At 40.1% G+C, this 21,597-nt stretch overlaps 1 protein-coding gene and 1 pseudogene across 3 annotated transcripts in view; both read right to left on the minus strand.

Moving 5' to 3' along the window:
- Window positions 1-6,084: 6,084 nt before the first annotated feature.
- LOC137655066 (uncharacterized) lies at window positions 6,085-8,399 on the minus strand (annotated as a pseudogene).
- Window positions 8,400-12,964: 4,565 nt separating this feature from the next.
- Window positions 12,965-21,597, minus strand: part of LOC137655067 (flagellar attachment zone protein 1-like) — a 45,282-nt gene continuing 36,649 nt past the window's right edge. For 2 of the 3 annotated variants that reach the window (XM_068388971.1, XM_068388969.1), the window contains exons 2-4: window positions 14,328-14,423; window positions 14,017-14,112; window positions 12,965-13,801 (exon numbers count right to left, since the gene is read on the minus strand). In XM_068388971.1, the coding sequence (XP_068245072.1) occupies window positions 13,428-13,801; window positions 14,017-14,112; window positions 14,328-14,423 (566 nt within the window). In that variant the 3' untranslated portion in view covers window positions 12,965-13,427. The remainder of the gene's footprint in view (window positions 13,802-14,016; window positions 14,113-14,327; window positions 14,424-21,597) is intronic. The other variant, XM_068388970.1, reaches the window with a different exon arrangement.

The following is a 21,597-nucleotide window of genomic DNA, read 5'->3' on the forward strand; positions in this document are numbered from 1 at the left end:
GCCAGACAAAGTGTTTTATGTTTTTCTCCGTCGTCTTCCTTATTCCCATGTGTACCATCTCATGCGCTATGGGGATCACCTGTCTTCTCAGCGGTGCGGGAATCAATAACTGACGGTATATTCCCCATTTGGTATTCTCAGGGATATCAGCGGGTCTATGCTTACTCATAAGCAACCCATCCTTAAGATAATAACAGGTGGGAGACTGCTGCACCTCCTTCTCATCCACCACATGGTACAATAACTCTGTTAACGTCATATCCTTCTGTTGCAATCCTATCAGCCTTTTCCGACTCACTTATTCTACTTCTGTGTATAAATGTTAACTCTTAAATTAAAACCTGAAGTATTTCCTGATGGACTTGACATATTTGCAGTAGCCTAGGTAGCCTAAAACAATGCAGGCTAGGCCTTTGAAGGCATTTCTTCCAAGTCCACTGCTTCCTTGTCTTCCTGCTCCTTCGTCCATCATTCCTCTCCTCTCGGGCTCTCTCGGGAGCTCTCCTCCTCCTCTTGCATACTATCAAGGGAATCCTCTTCTTCTATAAACAAATTCTCTAAGTTCATTGCTCCTCTGGTTTCTGTGTCTTCTTCTACAGCCACTTTCTTCGTCATACTCCTAGTTGTCACACAACTAGGAAACAGATACGGGAAGTCCTTCTCGAGCTCAGTCGTAGAACTATACTTCAATGGGACAAGGCACAAATGGTGCTCCACCAACCTGATTACCCAGTAGGACTTCTATTCCTTCAACAGCCAATGAATCCTTTACCGCAAAATCAAAATGACCTATCACCAACTCGCATGACAGTTTCAAACGGCACATAGGGGTAACCTCCTCTCCTTCTATTCCCTTCAAAATGTCCGAATCCCCTGTGAGAGAATGTTCCACCAACGGGTGTGCATTTCGTGCACTACACTGTGGTTGCAACCTGTGTCACGCAATATCTTGACCAGGATCTGCTTACTTCCATCCAGAGCTGCTAACATACCATCATAAATATACAGTTTGAAGGCATCCACGCTGTTTGGGGATGTCCTGTTCATCATGTAAACGCTAGCAGGCTTATTTTCCTCATCGTTCTTTCGCATTTGTTTCTTCATCTTCACATTCTGTGAAGTATTAATTATCCTTAACCACTTGGGCAAATGCTTTCGGTTAGTTTGACCAACATTCCTTACTGATATGGCCTTTCTTGCCACACTTATAACAGACAATGTTAATCTTCTGCACATCTTTCACAACACCTGAAGGAGGACAATTCAACAATTGTTGCTGTGGTACTATTGCAGTCTGCTTTAGAACAGTACCAGTGCTACTTCCACTGTAACTATTGAACTTGTTCACAGAGTTATTACTTTACTGGTTTCCATGGTTCGGCAGATACTTGACACTTGGTCGGAACGACGGTTAAAACTAAATACCCGTAGAGGGTCTACAACTGATAATATTGTAATCTTCACTCAGAGAAGCGACTTTATCATATTTCTTCACCTCTCTCTTTCAAGTACATTCAAATATATTCAGGAATTCCTTGTAAATATTGTTCCAACACTATCAATTCTTCTAAATCAGCCATCTCTCTCACTTTAGCAGCCTCTATCCATTTCTTAAAACATCATCGTACCTGATAAGCGTAATCCAGGGAAGTCATTTTCTCATCCTTCCGCAAACTTCGGAAATTTTCCTTATTATATTCAGGGGTCATCTGATACAATTTAACCACGCTCTTTTTAATTTCTTGATACTCCTTCCTCTGGTCCTGAGACAAGGCAAAATACACACTGCGTCCTTTTCAAATAAGAACACTCTGCAATAACAAAGGCCATTTATTTTCTGGCCATTTCATCGTCAACGTGACTATTTCGAAATGATCGAAGAATTCGTTGAGAGCTTCTTCCGTGAATTTCGGAATCAATCTTTGCGCATTCGTCACATTAAACACGGGATCATGCATAGCAGTAATCATCTCTGTCTGCGTTGCCGACCTTGCATGAGCATTCAACAATTTTAATTTCCTCGCATGTCTTGCTTCTTCTCTCTCTCTTTCTTCTCGTCTTGCAATTTCTCATGCTTCCATTTCCCTCGCATGTCTGGCAATTTCTCTCACCTCTTTTCTCTCTTTTTCTACCATTTCCCTCGTATGTCTCGCAATTTCTCTTGCCTCTTCTCTCTTCTGCCATCATCTTCAACTTAATCAAATTCTCTTCCGTTGCCATTCGTCAAATCTTAGCCTTTACATTCCTTTCTGTTTTCATTCCCTTAGTTCCTAGGTCAACTGATCCTTGCTTCACTACAAATCCTGCTTCTGCATTCTCCAAAAGTTCACGAACTGCTACAATATCTTCTGACAGCTTTCCGGAATTTATTAATGCTTCTAAGGCTAGATACTTGATTTGGACTTTAATAATTCCACTCGTTGCATGGCCACCATATGCTGTTAAAATGAGAGCCACTGAGCTTTAGTTACATTAGCTTCTGACAATTCCTGAACAATTGAGTTTTCCAAAAACTCTTTTACATTTAGTTGTGCCATCTTGTACTTTACTAAAAAATTATACCTCTCCAAAAAGTATATCGTAACAATACAACGAATCCTATCAACACTAAACTGTTCAAACCTTTAATCAAAACATGGCCCTGTTATCACCAATATTTAAATCAGACTTGCCCGATTCCAAGAGTCTGGGCACCAAAAATATATATTACAGCTGGCAAATTACGCAAATTCCATAGCTCCAAAACTTCCCCGCTTTAATCTTACACTTGAAAAAAAAAAAAAACGGAGCTCTGAGAAATTACGCAACTCCCAGATGGCAATACATATGAACACTGAATATCCAAAGGTCTCTTACCCTTTTTACCCCCAAGGCTAATTGGAGCTTTCCAATCCTTAACCCCAGGCATTTTCTGTTTTCAAGCACGTTTCACAATAGTTTCTTTTTTTAGATCCTGCTGACAGCCTTAATTCTAGTCATAGAGAGGTCAGGTTGGTCTCATTATTTCAGAAAATGCCTGAAGTTTCCCATACAGTTATCAAATATATGCAAAAAAAATGCAAATAGCAGCTTTTTGCAACAACGCACCAGCACGTCCATGGGGTTAAGGGGTGAGTTTTGTGAAACCTACCAGTACGTCCATTGGGGATAGAAGGGTTACTTTACGCTCAAATCAAAACCGGGTGATTAGCTATGTGAACTATTCAAAAACTCACTTCTTACTTCGGTTCTTAGTCAGGGAATATGAGCAAACCACTGAGATAAAGATATTGGTGATTGAAATAATACACACTTTACAAAAATAAATATATTCTATAAAAAGTTAACAGCAATTCACAAGAATTAACACCAAAAATAAATCACTCGAAATATTAAATCTGAACTAAACCTTAGACTAAGACAAAAGAAAGACATTTTGAAAAAATTATACAATCACTTGTTTCACTGGAAATTAATTTATAAGAATATTTAATTTTGACAATTAATGAAACGAGTTAACACTTTAACATTCTAATGAATAAACCATAAAGAAATTTACATACTGTATATGTAATTGTTACAACTTATGTCATTTGGTTCACATGAGGTTACAGATCAGTCAAGCAAAATTTTTAATGCACTTCACTGTTTAACCTAATCTCAGAGGGCCAGTTATAAAAATTAGGTTAAAATGTACTTACATTACACACTACACTTGCATTAACATCCAATAATTTCACCAACGTTTGAACAACACTATACACAATATATGTTAGATAGAAATTACTTTTCGTTTCAGAGGACACACATTTGAGAGGAAAGAGGTCAGGCGGATGTTTGTTCTTTCAAAGGGATAGGCTGGGTCTCTTCTGCTGCTTATGCATTCCTGGGGGCTATATATATTGACCTAATTATTCCAGAACCTTCCAGTTCTGCCTACTAGAATCATGGAGGCCATGGTCTAGCGGCGTAAAGTTGCCAGTGTAGTAAATTGCGAGGCAATCTCTCTCAGCTAACTCCGCCCACCTACCTCTCGTGACAATTTAAAAAAGAGTAAATGTAATTCAAGAATTTTCATGCGCTTTCTAACTACTGTATGTGGAAACATAAAAATGATGTAATACTTTGCGCTCATACCTCGTGTGTGTCATACAGGATACAGCATACCTAAACAAGTTACATAAGACTTTGTAATAAAAAGTTAATTCTTAAAAATAACATAAATTTACACATACTGAATTGAATGAAAATACAACTGAATGAATGATGAAAGTCTTATATAATTTACATTTATTTAAACCTACATGAGTGGAACTTACCTTACGAGCTGGCTATACATTTCCTAAATACACAAATGAAATACAGGAATAGAATATTTACTCTTATGCTAGACCAGCTCCGTAAGATATATATATATATATATATATATATATATATATATATATATATATATATATATATATATGTGTGTGTGTATGTATATATATATATATATATATATACTGTATATATATACATACATATATATATATATATATATATATATATATATATACATATATATATATATATATATATACATATATATATGTATATATATATATATATATATATATATATATATATATATATATATATATATATATGTACATATATATTGTTATGTATTTTGTACTGTAATACTATATGCACTGTGGGTACTAAGAGTAATGTTGCACAATATTGCATTGATAGAACATGTTTAGACATACAGAATAAGTATAGTTACGTATGTATTGAAAGATTTAATTATTTGTTAGTTATCTGAAAGTTAGGATGTGATTTTTCTTACTTTTGTATTGCAGTAGGATTCAATCTTATATAGAGTGATGCTCATTTGTTAAATATGTATTGTTTTGTACGAGTTTTGTTTACATATTCTCACTCGAGACTCACAAGTGGTTAGAGAAGAGCAGAGATGTAAGCCTGAGAGAAATTAAATGTATTCTAATAAATCTCTAATTACATCCCATCCAACCCAGAAGACAAGTTGGCGAAGATGCTGAGATAGGAACATTCTCTACAATTAACTATTGTTATTATAGGTGAGTGAGCTGATATCATGTAAGTGTGATATAGGCCAAACATCACATATAGGCGACTGCAATTGAGGCGAAACCCATACAGAGAAAAGCAGCAGCATGAAGACAACTGGATGTAACCCCATGCAGCCGCGATGCAGTAAACAGGAGGAACACCACGACCCCATTCCTACATTCAACTTCAATGTCAATAAAAGCAAACATCCTATATAATTTTATTGGTTATGACCAAGTAAGGTAAGATTGAAATTTGTTACCAGTAGGTATCAGGTAGTAAAATTTTATCGTAAGCCAATGATAGTTTTCATAAAACAAAATGTGTAGAACTATCAAGTTGGTTGCACAAACACACAAAAGGTGCAATTCACATATAAATTAGGTTAGAATTAACTTTTAGTTAATTTTGTAGATTTCATTTGCCTAACCAAATTCAGGTAAGAAGTCAAAATGCCCCTGGACGAACATCCAGAGAAGTTCAGCATTGTTGCAGAACCCAATTCTGTTGCAACACCATAGCAACAGTAGTGTGAGGAATTTAAGATTTACACTGAAGCTTTAGGTACTAGCAGGGACGTGCAGAGAACTTGTTCAGGGCAGGTGCTCAGGTGAAAAAAAGGGCAAAAATATAGAAATCGATGAGGCTGAATATATACTTGCTCAATGTTCTTTCAAATTTATGTAAACTAGCCATTAATAATTCAAGAGAGAGATAGAAATGACTGATATCATAAGTACTAGTGATCAATACACTTATCATTTCATATTTATAAGAGAACCCTTCTGTGTGCCATTTCTTTGAATATTCTGATAACTTCACTGTTGTTGAGTGTGATATCCTTTTCAACTGCTAGCAACAAAAGATCAGATAACCTCTCCTCACTGGACAGGCTGCGTAGCTTTGTCTTCACCAGCTTGAGTTTGGAGAAGGTCCTTTCCACTGTTGCAGTCGTGACGGGTGGAGTGGCATAAATTGTTAAGAGTTAAAGCATAAGTGGCAATATCTCCTGGACATTATTTTCTTTCATCAGGTTGAGCATTGTAGATGCTGTGTTCTGTGGCAGGCAAGGAAATGAGGAATAGAAGATCTTTTATTCCAACTGTAGCTTGTCTACTTCTTCTAACTCTTAAAACTGGCATAATATTTGCAATGACTTTAATGCCTCTTCATTCACAGGTTCTTTCCAGTTATCTTGGACTGTCATACAATGAAAGGCATTTAGGATACCCCATGTTGTGTTGTCTCAACCTTTATATCTTCTTTGTAGCTCTTGTGATATCGTATCTAAAAACACATAAAATATTCTCACACAGTACTACTCATCCAAGGATTGATATTGCTGGTCCTCAGTAGCAGATGTAACACTATACTTATATCTTTCAGGCATTTTTCTTCTTCTGCCTTGTCCAGGGATCCCAGAGGGGAGGTCGATGGCCATGGATTCAGCTCTCTTTTTAACATTTGTAAAAATCTCCTGAAACCTCTCAGCATTTCTTAATGCTCTCAAACTTTGTAGCACTCCATCCACAGTTCTGTAGGAGGCAGCCAAATCAAAGTCTTTCTGTTGTAGGGCATTAGAGGTATAGGCAGTTTCTTGAAAAACTGGGATGGCAATCTCAAGACAAACAAGAAATTCAAAGTTAATACTTAGCAGCAATATTGAGGTACCCCCTGCTGATGCATCAGAGGATGTTTTTGCACTATCTCTTCTAAAAATTGCTTCAGAGCTGGAATGACCTTCCTCATGGTTCTAAGAGCTGACTCTCTGCAAGCCCATCTTGTGTCTGATAGCTTCTTAAGTTCAAGTGTGAGGTCTTCTGGATACATTGCTATCTGGATCTCCATGAAAGCAGCATGCCGTTTTGAAGAGTTAGAAATAAAAGCATACAGTTTCTCCACCAAACTGAAAAAAGTTACAAACTGAGTACTTGATTTTGCACTTTCGACTAATACTAGATTTAGGCTATGTGCATGGCAGTGTACATAGAGTGCCTTTGGGTTCAGTATTTGGAGTCTGGACTGTAATCCATTGTATATTCCACTCATATTTGCTACCCCATCATATCCTTGTCCACGCATATCATCTGTGTTCAGGGTATTTTTATTAAGTACAGAGATCACTTCTTTCTCCAGTGCTTCACCAGTTGTTGATTGCACATTGAATACTTGTATGATACATTCTTTTATTTTGAAGTCATGTACATATCTCACAACAAATGAGACCTGTTATGTATGTGTTACATCAGTTGTTTCATCTATGAGGACGGAAAAGATCTTGCTCTTGTGAATTTCTTCTAATATCACTCTTCTAACTGAAATGGCCAAAGCCTTGATCAGGTCATTCCGAGTCCTATTTGAAAGAAATGACACTAAATGACACTTGGGGTCTTTTCAGTATTTCTTGTTTTTCTTTAATTACATCAAGGGGCAATTGAACTACACTGTCATACTTGCTAAACATTTCTACATGTTCAAGAAAATTTCCTCGATTTCCACTGATAGAACTTTCTTGGTTGCCCCTAAATGGGAAACCTTGTCTTGCCAAGTATAGTGATGGAGATCAACCTACATAAAATTTCTCTGTTTCTCTGCTTCTCTTTGTCTCTAGCAGCTTGTACTTCCTGATTAGCTGTTTCTAAAGCAATATCTAATGCTTGACTTCAGAACCCTTTCCATCGAACCATACCAATCATGTGAGAATCTGAACTAGCAGGCTCCTTTATTTTCTCTGAAGCTGTCCTCCAACGGCTTATGCCCTCTGATTTCCCAGCTACTCGGCCCCTGTACTTCTCCTCATTCAAAAACAGACGACAGCTGAAGCAGAACATGGGATCTTTCCGAGGTGAATACTCCAACCAAGAGTTCCTTTCATACCATTTCTTCTGAAATGAGTCTCCCTCTATACTCTTGGGATATGAAACTACTGGTTGACATGGGCCATAATTATTGCCCAGTCTGATGAAAGGCTCATTAATGCATATCTTATAATTAACAACATGGGCAGGGTCATTTGGATACTGTAATTCAGGTAGCATGGAAAATGGCTCTTCAACTTCGGGCACTTCTTCTCTTGCTTCAGTCTGGGGCTCCTGTGGAGCAACTTGTTGCTCAAGGTTATCTAAACTGTCCGCTTTATTTGGCTCGTCGTATGCTTCCATGTCTTCAGCTTCTGACTTTTCAATCTCCTGAGTGTCCTCCCAGCTCTCCTCCTCCTCCTTCACTTGCTCTGATGTTGAAACTGCCACTCTTGGCTTCATCCAATCATAAAGAGTTCTGCTACCTTTGGCATCATCTTGTCTGTCCTGCTCCTGCTCCTTTTTTCTTTTCTCCTTCCGTGGCATACTGAAGATCATTAATATAAAAATTAGAAAATCAAGGTTCCATGAAAAAAAAATCAGGAATACCCTAAATTTTGGGCATCAGTGTAAAATACCTATTGACAAGAAAGGGCACTTTTAATACAGTAGCAAAAGGGGCAGGTGCTTGGGCACCCCTAGCACCCCCCTTCTGCACGTCACTGTTAAGTAGTATGGAAGATGCACAGGAGGAGGCGTTATTACTGCACACAGCCGGTAGAAAGGTTTGGGAAGTGTTTAAGACACTACAGCCTACAAATGGCACTAATGAAGCTGCGTTCAAGGCTCTTACCACATATTTTGCCCCTCAGGTTAGTAAATTTTTTGAAACATCAATTTACAGCACAGGCATATCAAAAACACCACCAGACCCTAGATGCGTTTGTGACTATACTTAAGAATTTAGCTGTTTCATGTGAATTTCTAGAGTTAGAAAATGTTATCATAGATCAAGTTATTGCCCAGTGCACATCACAAGAGCTAAGAAAAAAATATTGCAAGATAAAGATTTAACACTAGAAAAGGTATTGATTATAGGCTGAGCTTGAAAAACATCAAATAATCAAAGAAATATAATAGGTAATTTTACAAGCAATAGAATGGAAAATTCTTAAATTAGAAAGATAGGCTCAAATTTGGTAGACAATGAGAATCAGAGAGAGAATACGTCAAATCCTAGTCAGAAGAAATTGCCGAACTCTAATGCTCACAAATATCAGAATCAGACCTATACGCAGAAGCAACGGGAAAAACCCAAAGGCTATAGGTGTGGTCAATCTGATCATCTTGCATGTGAAGCAAGGAAATGCCCTGCTACAGGACAAAATTGCCAGAATTGTAGAAAAACGGGACATTTTTCTAATTTTTGTAGATTCCCCAAACAGTACACAAAGAAAATAAATGCAGCCGTTGATACTAGAGGCCAAGCGAATAATGCGGAAAATGTTCATGATTATCAGGATAGATCAGAAACTGATTTTGCATTTTACATTAATACTGTCATCAAAGGTGCAAAGAAACATATTGGTAGAAGTGATCATAAATGGTAAACCAATTGTAATGCAAGATAACACAGCAGCTGATGTATCAATTATGTCTGAGAAAACAGCTAAAACCATTCCTAATTTGTTATTAGAAGGTACAAATAGAGTTTTGAAAGGTTATAATGGTTTTGATATTCAGGTAATAGGTGCTTCGAACGTAGAAGTACAGTATAAAGATCAGAAGTTAGACAGAATGCCATTAACAGTAGTTAAAGGTAATGGACAAGCTTTACTAGGTTTGGATTGGTTACATTATTTGAAATTTGATAGGCGTAGTATTTTTAAGGTTTCAGGTACACAAGATAAACACAAGAATGAAGTGTCTGTGAATGATATTCTATCAGAGTTTTAAGACGTATTTGAAGATAAAGTTGGCACAGTAAAGAATGCAAGGGCAATTTTAGTTTTGAAATCAGACAGCACTCCTAGAGATTTTGCTCCAAGACCAGTACCATATGCATTGAAATGTGCAGTTGAAACAGAAATCAAAAGGTTAGAAAGTGGAGGTTCTTGTTAAAAAGTTACATACTCAGATTGGGCTACACCATTAGTTCCTATTGTGAAGGAAAGCGGTCAGGTGAGGTTATGTGGAGATTACAAGGTAACGTTGAATCCACAGCTTCAGGTAGCTCAACATCCATTACCAAATCCAAAAGACATGTTTGCAACTATGTCATGATGTACTGTATTTTCTAAGTTAGATCTTAGACAAGCATTTCAACAGCTTCCATTGGATGAAAATTCACAAGAACTATGTACAATAAATACATCCTTAGGTTTGTATAGGCCAAAGAAATTGCATTATGGAGTAGCAAGTAGTCCAGCTATATGGCAACAAACTATGGATAAGATTTTTTCAGGAATGCAAGGAGTATTCATTTTCATAGATGATACTTTAGTCTCTGGTAAAGATAAAAGAGAACATTAAGAAAGATTACGGGCAGGTCTGAGGAAGTTGAAGGACCATAACATTAGAGTTAATAAGAGCAAATGTATTTTAGAAGTTGATTCAGTGGAATACTTATGTTTTGTAATTAATGGCAAAGGTATTCACAAGATTGAGGAGAAAATTAAAGCCGTGATATCAACGAAAGTACCAGAAAATGTTAACGAATTACAATCATTTTTAGGTTTAATAATATTTTATGAAAATTCCATTCAGAATTTATCTACAATCGCACATCCATTGTATAATTTGCTGAATAAAGGTGTCGAGTGGAATTGGACAAAAGACTGCCAGGAATCTTTTGAAAGAATCAAGCAAGAAATAACTTCACCTACATTTCTAGTACATTATCAAATGGTTTTACCAGTTATATTAGTTTGTGATGCAGCGAACATGGGTTTAGGTGCAGTATTATCTCATGTAATGCCAGATGGAACAGAAAAGCCAGTCGCTTTCGCTTCTAGAGTATTGAACAAGGCAGAAAGGAATTACTCTCAAATAGAAAAAGAAGGTTTACCATTAGTTTATGGAGTTAAGAAATATCATATGTATCTTTATGGAAGGAAAAAGTTCACACTTGTTACAGATCATAAACCTTTATTAGCAATATTGAATCCAAAAGCAAGTTAACCTACGTTGGTAGCTGCAAAACTACAACGTTGGGCAATTACGTTAGCCGCATATCATTATGATATAGAATATGTATCATCCGACATCAAAGATGGATAATGCAGATGCTTTATCTAGATTATAGTAGACAAAGCACCAGAAGAGTATGATGACAGTGTATTACTAGTTTCATTATACGGTGTACCCATTACAGCCAAGGATATTGCACACAATACCAAGAAAGACCCAATACGTAGTAAGGTTTTAGAGAATTTAATGACAAGTAGGAACTTATATGGAAATGAAGCAGATTGTAAAGCCTATAAGGATATATGGAGTGAATTCAGTATGGCACAAGTTTTTGTAATGAAAGGTTCAAGAGCAATTATTCCTAGTTCACTGAGGAATAAGGTTTTGTCTGAAATACATGCGGCTCACCAAGGTATTGTCAGATCAAAGTCTATTGCAAGGACTTTTGTCTGGTGGCCAGGTGTAGATAAAGATATTGAAGTACTTTTAAGAAATTGTATGAATTGTTTTACGCAGCAGAATAATCCTCAATTTACTAGAATGCACCCATGGGAATTACCCAGGTATCCGTGGCAAAGAGTGCACATAGATTTTGCAGGTCATATCTTAGCTTATTTGTTTTTGATAATGGTAGATGCTTGCAGTAAGAGGCCAGAAGTAATTCTGATGAAGACAACAACATCTTACGCAACTGTTAAAGAGTTAAAACATTTTTTCCCTTATTCTAATGTCATAGTAAGATAATACAATACTCCAGAAAAGTTGGTACCAGGAGAAATTGTAAGAGATGGGATATTTACATTATTATGTTCAAGTTGGTGGGAATATTGTAAAAGGTCATGTTGATCAATTACAGCCGTTAGATAAAAATCCTGTAGATCATGTGAATGTTAGAGATAAAAAAAATTCAGTTGTCAAATTAAATATTAACCAAGATGCTCAAACAGATGTAGCCTAGATTCAGAATCTATTCTTGTACCAGTCCAGGATGGAGTTAGGGTACTTCCCTTCAGAATGAATAGAGGAAAGCCCCTGAGAGATTAGATTGGCAAAGTTTTGTACAGTGTCAGGTGAAGGGGAGGAGGCTTATGTATTTCGTACTGTAATACTATATGCGCTACGGGTATTAAGAGTAATGTTGCACAGTATTGCATTGATAGAACATGCTCAGTCATACCGAACAAGTGTAGTAAGGTATGTTATGAAGGATTTATTCAATTGGTAGTTATCTGAAAGTTAGGATGTAATTTTTCTTATACTTTTGTATTGCAGTAGGATTCAATCTTTTATAGAGTGATGCTCATTTGTTATTTATGTATTGTTGTGTACAAGTTTTGTTTACATATTCTCACTCGAGACACAAGTGGTTAGAGAAGAGCGGAGATGTAAGCCTGATTGATATTAAACGTATTTTAATAAGAAGTCTGATTATATCCCATCCAACCCAAAAGACAAGTTGGGGATGCTGGAATAGGAACATTCCCTACAATTAACTATTGTTATACCAGGTGAGCGAGCTGATATCTTGTAAGTGTGATGTAGACCAATGATCACAGACACACAGGGTCACACACACACATACATACATACATACATACATATATATATATATATATATATATATATATATATATATATATATATATATATATATATATATGTATGTATATATACGTGTATATATATTATATATATATAAATAAACAAATATATATATATATATATATATATATATATATATATATATATATATATATATGTATGTATATATACGTGTATATATATTATATATATATAAATAAACAAATATATATATATATATATATATATATATATATATATATATATATAGACAGTTGTTTTTCCAGACTATAAATTGTATTAAACAAATAAAAATACAGAAACGGAAAAGAAGTGAGAAATGCAAAAAATTAATTTTATTAGTTTTTATTACAATTTAAAAACCCAAGAACTAGCCTACAAGAAATGAATTCCATCAATTTCTATCACCTAAAAACCTAACAAATACAAAAAATTAATTTTATTAGTTTTTATAGCTTTAAAAAACATGAAATACAAGAAATTGATTTCATCAATTCTTTCCATTTTAAAAACCTAAGAAATACAAGCAAATGATTTCATCAGTTTAATATCAGCCTAATTAAAAAAATCATAGAGGTCGAGTTTAGAACGTGTAACCTATATTCTTAAGGTACTGTACAATTGAGTTTTTTCAAAGTCTTTTGTATTAAAAGAAGAAAGAATTGTAATTGTTTAAAGTTAATCATTTATAAGTGTCCTCATAGAATTCACATAATCGATTATAACAGAATGTTTTTTCTCCATTTTTTTTGTTTGGGCAATCCCAGTACATTTACCCGTTGCTTAGGGTTGAGGGGTTTGTTTTCTTGTACGTAAAACTCGAAGTCTTTCAACAAGGAGCTTCTTGAGAATTTTATTTTCCTTGACGGCAGTTGCCAGAGACTCTTTTAAATTCTTGATCTCTTTATCCTTTTGTTCTAGTTTCTTCGAGAGCGTTTCGTTTTCGGCGATCTTCTTCTCGCGATTAATTCTGGCTTTGATGGCATTTTTGCGTTTCCTCTCCTCCTTGGGGTCGTCGAAAGGTTCCTTTTGCTCCCACAAGAATTTCCTCTTTTTGCTAGTGACTGGTGTTCCTTCGGCTGGGCCTGGGCCTACTTCCAGCTGCTGGTTACCGTTTTCAAATGCCACTGGTGGATTTTCTGTAACTTTCTGGGTCTCTGTAAGAGAACAAGTTGGGTTAGCATTTACCACAGATTTAACTATCATATTTGAGAGGTACTAGGAGCAGAAGTTTTCTAAATGACAATCATCGAAATCACTGAGCTTTTAAAATGCTTTTGGCTTTAGTTCTTAAATCTAGGTCTGATCAAATAAAAAGACTTGTTAACGAAATCCTATTTCATTTTCATTGTCAATATTGTTTGTTTCTTACCTTCAATTAATGCTTCAATTTCCGGAGGTATTTCTTCCGATTGCTGGTAACCAGTTTGAATTGTCACAGACAGATTTTCTGTAACTTTCTGGGTCTCTGTAAGACAACAAGCTGAGTTAGCATTTACCACAGATTTAACTATCATATTTGAGAGGTACTAGGAACAGAAGTTTTCTAAATGACAATCATCGAAATCACTGAGCTTTTAAAATGCTTTTGGCTTTAGTTCTTAAATCTAGGTCTGATCAAATAAGAAGACTATTTAATTTTCATTGTCAATAGGATTTGATAACTAAATGTTTATTTCTTACCTTCAATTAATGTTTCAATTTCCGGTGGGGTTACTTCCAATTGCTGGTAACCAGTTTGAATTGTCACAGACAGATTTTCTGTAACTTGCTGGGTCTCTGAGAAGGAACAATTACAACAGAATTAGTGATGATATGTGAAAGGTACTAGGAACAGAAATTTTCCTAATAATAGGCATATAACATATTGACCTTTCGGAATGATGCGTGTTAAAATCTTTGCAAACACACGCATTATATATATATATATATATATATATATATATATATATATATATATATATATATATATATATATATATATATATATATATACATATATATATATATATAAATATATATATATATATATATATATATATATATATATATATATATATATATATATATATATATATATATATATATATATATATATATAATATTACTTGTTAAGCTACAACCCTCGTTCGAAAAGTAAGATGCTATAAGCCCAGGGACCCTAACAGGGGAAATAGCCCAGTGTTAAAAGGAAACAAGGAAAAATCACAAATTTTAAGTAATTTGTATTTTTCTTAACAGTACTTACCTCGAACTACTTTCTTAGGAGTATCTGGGATCTCCTCCCAACCGACCAGAGTTTTGTGTAGTTTACCCTAGTCCCGTTTTCTATAAGGGGTAACCTCAGGTGGAGTGATACACGCCCTGAGGCTAACCCCGGGTTAGAGAGCATGCTTGCTCAGGTCTCGATCTCCAGTAAGTTCTTGATAGCTTAGGTATCTATGAAGTCCAGTAAGGCACTCGGGGTAGGATGGGCGGGCCATTACGCGAAAGTAGTTCGAGGTAAGTACTGTTAGGAAAAATACAAATTACTTAAAATTTGTGATTTGTTCCTACACGGAGTACTTACCTCGAACTACTTTCTTAGGAGACTTATACCTTAGGAGGTGGGAGTGTCCTTCAGGACCTAGAGACCGTGACGAGTATAGAAGAGGAACCTAGGTAGGAGACTAGATTCTGCTGACCTCAAGGAAAACACGAGAAAATAGGGAAAACCACGCAAAAAACCATCTTAGTGTCTAAGTAACTCACTTCTGCAAGAATCCTAGGAGACATGTCCTTCCAATGATAGTGTATCCCATGGCAGTTTCAGGGGGCTACCCGAGTCATTTCTGTTAAAGGAATAGGGGAAGGAAGAACAAGGGGGCTCAGGAAGGAACTTGTGTCTCTTGGACTTCAGGAAGAGGGTTTTGACCACTTCTGGGTGTAGGGACCACTGGGGCCCTACCACTTGACCCATCCTGCTGAGGCCATCGGCCAGGACGTTCCTCTTCCCCGGAGAGAACCTAGCTGAAAAATTGATTTGTTCCACTTCGCCCCATTCTAGGAACTCCATCGTGAGACTGCACCGTTCCTTCGACTTCAGTCCTCCTTGCTTTTTCACGTATACCACCAGAGCCAAGGTGCTTCCCTTGGGTAGATGGACGAACTCTATGCACGCCCTTTGTACGGTCCTCATTTCCAGCATGTTTATATGCAGGTTCGTCTCTTCGACTTCCCATTTACCTTTTGCCGTTTTGTCAAGAAGATGGGCACCCCAGCCCTCCTTGGTTGCGTCCGTGAACAGGAGCATCTCCGGGAGGTCGGTTGCGAAGGGCATTCCCTTGAGGGTGTTCGTTCTGACGTGCCACCACTCCAGGACTTCCTTCGTCTCCAGGGACACCAGGACTATCTTGCGCGGGGAGTCTTATCAGTCTTTGCCAGTCCTTTGCTCTCCTGGGCTCGCCCGACAGGAAGGGCCAGAGTATCTGTTTCAGGTTGTCCAGTCTCTCCGCGGAGAGGAAGGCCCTCGCCATCCGGGAGTCTAGGACCAACCCTAGGTAGGTCATCCTGGTGGAGGGTATCAGCTTGGACTTTTCCAGGTTGATGATGATACTCAAGACGTTGCAGAACTGCAGGAGTTTCACGCTTTGCTCCCTCAGTACTTCCTCTGAGGCTGAAAGCAACAACCAGTCATCTAGGTACCGAATCTGGAGGACGTCCTGTTCGTGCGCCCAGTCTGAAACTGATGCGAAGACCCTCGTGAAGCCCTGAGGGCTGTCGACAGTCCGAAGCATAGGGTTTTGAACTGCAATGTTTGGGTACTCCATTTTACCCTCAGGAACTTCCTGCAGGAGGGATGGACAGGGACCTGGAAGTAGATGTCTTTGAGGCCTATGGACCTCATGAAGTCCTCCTCCTTCAAGGCCGCTAGGACCAACTTCGGAGTGTCCATCTTGAAGTCGGTGTTGCACACAAATTTGTTGAGGACTGAAAGGTCTATGACTGGTCTCCAGACCCCTGTCGCCTTCTCCACCAGGAAGAGCCTGCTGTAGAACCCTGGACCCGGTTTCTTGACTGGTTCTACTGCCCCTTTCACCAGCATTGCCGAGCCTTCTTCCTGCAATGCTGCTACTCTCAAGGGGTCCTTGGGTGCCAACCACTCTGCCTGTTGATCTGGGATCCGAGGTGGGGGTCTGCTAGGAAGGGCAGCCTGTACCCCTCCTTTAGTACTGCTACGGTCCACGGATCCGCTCCATGCTTGCCAAGATTGTTTGAGGCATTGGCAGGAGTAGGGGGTCTCCTCTCCTATCTCCTTCGAGAGCCGCGGCCTGAACGCCCTCTCCTGGAGCCCGAGTAGGAGGGTCTGAAGGCTAACTGTGGAGTTGAAGCTCCTCTATGGGGGGCAAGGCAAGGGAAAGATACGTGTGCCAACTTCTACATCCGACTTGCGGACGGAGCCGAGAGGCACTGGGCAAAGGTGCGGGGGGGGGGGGGGGCCTCTCCAGCGGCCACTGAGGCAGGCACTGGAGAAGCAATAGCCCTGTTCGACCAGCTAGGGGGAAAACCACTTTGCCTTCGTCACAGATGGAGCGGTCAGGAACGGGGGTAGCCATCATGGGTCTACCCCCTCCCGGGGAAATCCGTGGGGTTTAAGTACCTTGCCATGTCAGCGGCTGCCTCCGATGCTTGGATGGGGCTGGCCGGGACGATGGCACGGCTGGCTCCATCACAGATGGAGCCGCCAGGACGGAGGTAGCCGTCATGGGTGTATCAGCAGCCACCTCCAATGCTTGGATGGGGCTGGCCAGGATGATGGAGCAGGTAGCTCCATCACAGATGGAGCCACCGGGACGGAGGTATCCGTCATGGGTCTACCCCCCCCACCCCCCCCCCCCCGGGGAATCCGTGGGGTGTGAGTACCCTGGTATACCAGCGGTTGACCACGAAGCCTGAATAGAGCTGTCGTGGTACCGGGTATGGATGCCATGCTGGACGGATGGAGCTCCTGCGGAGATCCATGGGGCCGCGGGCTTCCCTGTGCTGGCTGGTTGGTTCCTTCGTTCAGGGCGGGCCATCGAAGAACCGGAGGCCGGGACAAGGCTGCCAGTCCGAAGGGGTGACTCACTCCGCTGGGCGGGAGAAGTCGGAACCTTCGCGGGCTTATGCCTGTCGACCGAGACCTGGTGCGATGACTTCCGTCGATGATCAGGTCTGCTGGAGGAGACGTACCGCGAGGATGGCGAAGGAGCTCTAGGCAGCCAGCCAGTGAGGGCCTCTGCTGCACGGGGGTATCTACCAACCTGCTGAGGCCCGAGAGCCAGTCCTCATCCGTCGCGGGCTTCGGTTCATCCAGCCTGTGGTGCCGTCTGACGAGGGCTAGTACTTTTCTGTACGCGGGGGCCTCGTCCGCTGAGCCTTCCGTCGGATGCCCTTCTGCCTGAGAAGGAGCACCTAGGAAGGGAAGCCCCGCTTGGGGTGAAGGCATCCTTTGTCGTGGTACGACTTCGGCGGTTCTGGATGGAGGACGGGCATCGCCGCTGGGACGGAGGCCTCCGTCCTGGACTTGTCTCTCCCCATGGAGGACCAAGCTGTTGCTGGCTTCCTCGTGGCTGCTGGTTGTCTTTCACGTTCTGGCCGGCCTGTCGAAGTCTTGGAGGCTGGGACACGGCTGCCAGACCGAAGGGGCGACTCTCCGCTGGGCGGAAGGAGTCGGAACCTTCGTGGACTTATGCCGGTCTGCCAGAGCCTGCTGTAGGGGGCGTACTTCGAAGCGGGAGAACAATCCCTTAGGAGCCAGCCAGAGGTACCCGGAACTGCTGAAGCTCCCAGGAGGTGTCTGCATGGGATGGCGACACGCACCCATTCCCCCCCTAGGGGGACGACTTCTTCTGTGCCTCCTTCTGGGAGATCCTCCGACGGGCGCGCTGACACATGTGACGGGGGTACTCCGAAGGAGAACCTCGCACGTGGGGGAGTCCTGGACCGACGTTCTCGCGGGGGTTCACGTCGAAGGATTGGCATCGCCGTCGAGACGGAGGCCTCCGTCCTGGGTCCAACATCTCTTCCGGAGGTTCTCGTATCTGCGGGCCTGCCCGTCGAGGAAAGTCGAGGGCTGCGCTCGTGACGAGCTAGGTGGCCTTTGGAGGTCAGGTTTCGGCTGCCGGACCGAAGGGGCGACTCTCTCCGCTGGGCGGATGGAGCCGGAACCTTCGCAGTCTTACCCCTGTCGACTGGAACCTGCCATGATGAGTCCCTTCATCGGGTGCCCCTGCTGCCGGAGGAGTATCTATCCGGGGAGCTCGTCCTCGGACGATAACTTGAAGGGCTCGGCGCCGCAGCTAGCTCCAGCAGCCTGTCGCGGTGAACCATCACCCACTCACTGCTCTTGGGGGAAACCCACGCAATGGGGTCCAACGGCGGGGAAAGCTCCTTCTCGACGGCGCCCTCGGATGCAGAAGTGACTGAAAAACACGCCAAAGAGGCTGGAGAAGAATTAGGGAAATTTTTTCCCCCACATGAGGTCATCAGAGGAGACGTACACACTCCCACCCCTCCCTCAGGCCCCTCACTCGCCTGGAACGACGCCACAACCCCACTATCCTGAAGATTAGACTCTTGGGGAAGGGCCGCGGGCCTCTTCCCCGCAACGGACTTACCTCGTCCCCTACTCTGGGAAGAGCAATGGGCCTCTTCCCCACAACTGACTTACCTCGTCCCCTACTCTTGGTAGGGGAAGGTGGCTGAGAAGCTCTATCCGACGAGGCATCAGGAGATGAAAGCGGCGAGGAGAGGCTTGGCTTCCTGTGTGACCTCTTGGACGCCTTCTACTTCTTGGTACCGAAGCGCACCCACTGCACCTCGGTCCAGGACTCGCACTCAGGACACGTGGCTGTAGGAGAACATAAGCTGCCCCTACACTATGAACACAGAGGAGAAGGGTAGGAAATGGTATAAAATGAACACAATGGATCCATGTGGGGACCGCGTGAGACACAAAGGGGAGTCGGGGACACAAAGGGTCACACTGGGTAAGGAGAGAGCGTCGACACACTGGGTAAGGAGAGAGCGTCGACGCACTGGGTAAGGAGAGAGCGTCGACGCACTGGATAAGGAGAGAGCGTCGAGATGTTATCGCGACGCGACCAGAGAACTCATTGGAGATCGAGACCTGAGCAAGCATGCTCTCTGACCCGGGGTTAGCCTCAGGGCGCGTATCACTCCACCTGAGTACCCCTCATAGAAAACGGGACTAGGGTAAACTACACAAAACTCTGGTCGGTTGGGAGGAGATCCCAGATACTCCTAAGAAAGTAGTTCGAGGTAGGTACTCCGTGTTGGAACAAATGAAATATTCTAAGAAGTGACATTAGAATAAATATTTCCTATATAAACTATAAAAATTTTAACAAAACAAGAGGAAGAGAAATTAGAATAGTGTGCCCGAGTGTACCCTCAAGCAAAAGAACTCTAACCCAAGACAGTGGAAGACCATGGTACAAAGGCTGCGCACTACCCAAGACTAGAGAACAATGGTTTGATTTTGGAGTGTCCTAGAAGAGCGCCTACCATAGATAAAAAGTCTCCTCTACCCTTACCAAGAGGAAAGTAGCTACTGAACAATTACAATACAGTAATATATATATATATATATATATATATATATATATATATATATATATATATATATATATATATATATATATATATAATGCGCGTGTGTGTGTGTTTAGGTAGGCTACATGAGAATGTTAGCAACTCAGCACGATAGTAATGTTTCATGAGTAATAGCGCCTTAGGAATGGTTAGCGTGACTCATAACGGGACGCACCACCAGAGACAAGTCCGTACGAAATTGAATCGATATTTACGTACAGTATATACCAAGGTCTACATTGCCAGGGAATTGCAATAACAACGACACGTATGAGCCTATATTAGTCAGCGTTTGTTGTGCTAAATTCTGAGCAATCATCATACTAATCTTATATTAAAGGCTTAGGTTAGTCCATTATAAAGAAGTGAAGGTCACGTGGTCAAGTATATTACAGATACATTTCTAATGAATTCATCTTAAAACAACGTTTCCTATTTAAAATTGCTTTTGGAGCCTTGGAATATTTTTTTTTCCTTTACGAAATAGGGAAAATCTTTTTCGTTAATAAAATCTTATGTTTTGCTCAGAAAATATAACTTTGTTTATATAAAATAAAATCTAATACTAGAACGAAGTTTGATATCGTTAAATTAGAAGGACAAACTTAACAATTATATATATATATATATATATATATATATATATATATATATATATATATATATATATATATATATATATATATATATAATAATAATAATAATAATAATAATAATAATAATAATAATAATAATAATAATAATAATAATAATAATAACTTTTGCTAAAACGAACGAGCCCTTACTTTTTAAACGAAATTATAGACCCTATACCGTACGTATGGCAGGATTTTAAAGGCTAAAAATCGTGTTTTTTTCGCGAGAAAATGGTTATATAAAAGAAGTCAAGATATGTGTTTATTCGATTGGCATTTGTGAACTACGATTGTTTTTCTCGTTAGAAAAATTGTATAATTGGTACCATTTTATATGGAAAATTATTGTAATTTCGACAGAAAAGTTTATGATAAGAGGCTTTATATAAATCATTTATAATTTTTGATTTGATAATATCTACACCTGAAAACAAATAACCACTAGAAGTTATTGGGTCCTTTGACTGGCCAGACAGTACTACATTGGAGCTCTCTCTCTGGTTAAAAGTCATTTTATTTTTTCCTACACATACACCGAATAGTCTGGCCTATTCTTAACACATTCTCCTCAGTCGACAGTGTTGCTATATTAGCGGTTTTCCCGATAGATCTGGATCTTTTTCATTCAATCTAGCGAGAAGAAAATGAGTTAAGCAGCTAGCGGGAAATTTTAGCTTTGTATG

The sequence above is a fragment of the Palaemon carinicauda genome, chromosome 16 (genome assembly GCF_036898095.1).
Source record: "Palaemon carinicauda isolate YSFRI2023 chromosome 16, ASM3689809v2, whole genome shotgun sequence".
Lineage (NCBI taxonomy): Eukaryota > Metazoa > Arthropoda > Malacostraca > Decapoda > Palaemonidae > Palaemon > Palaemon carinicauda.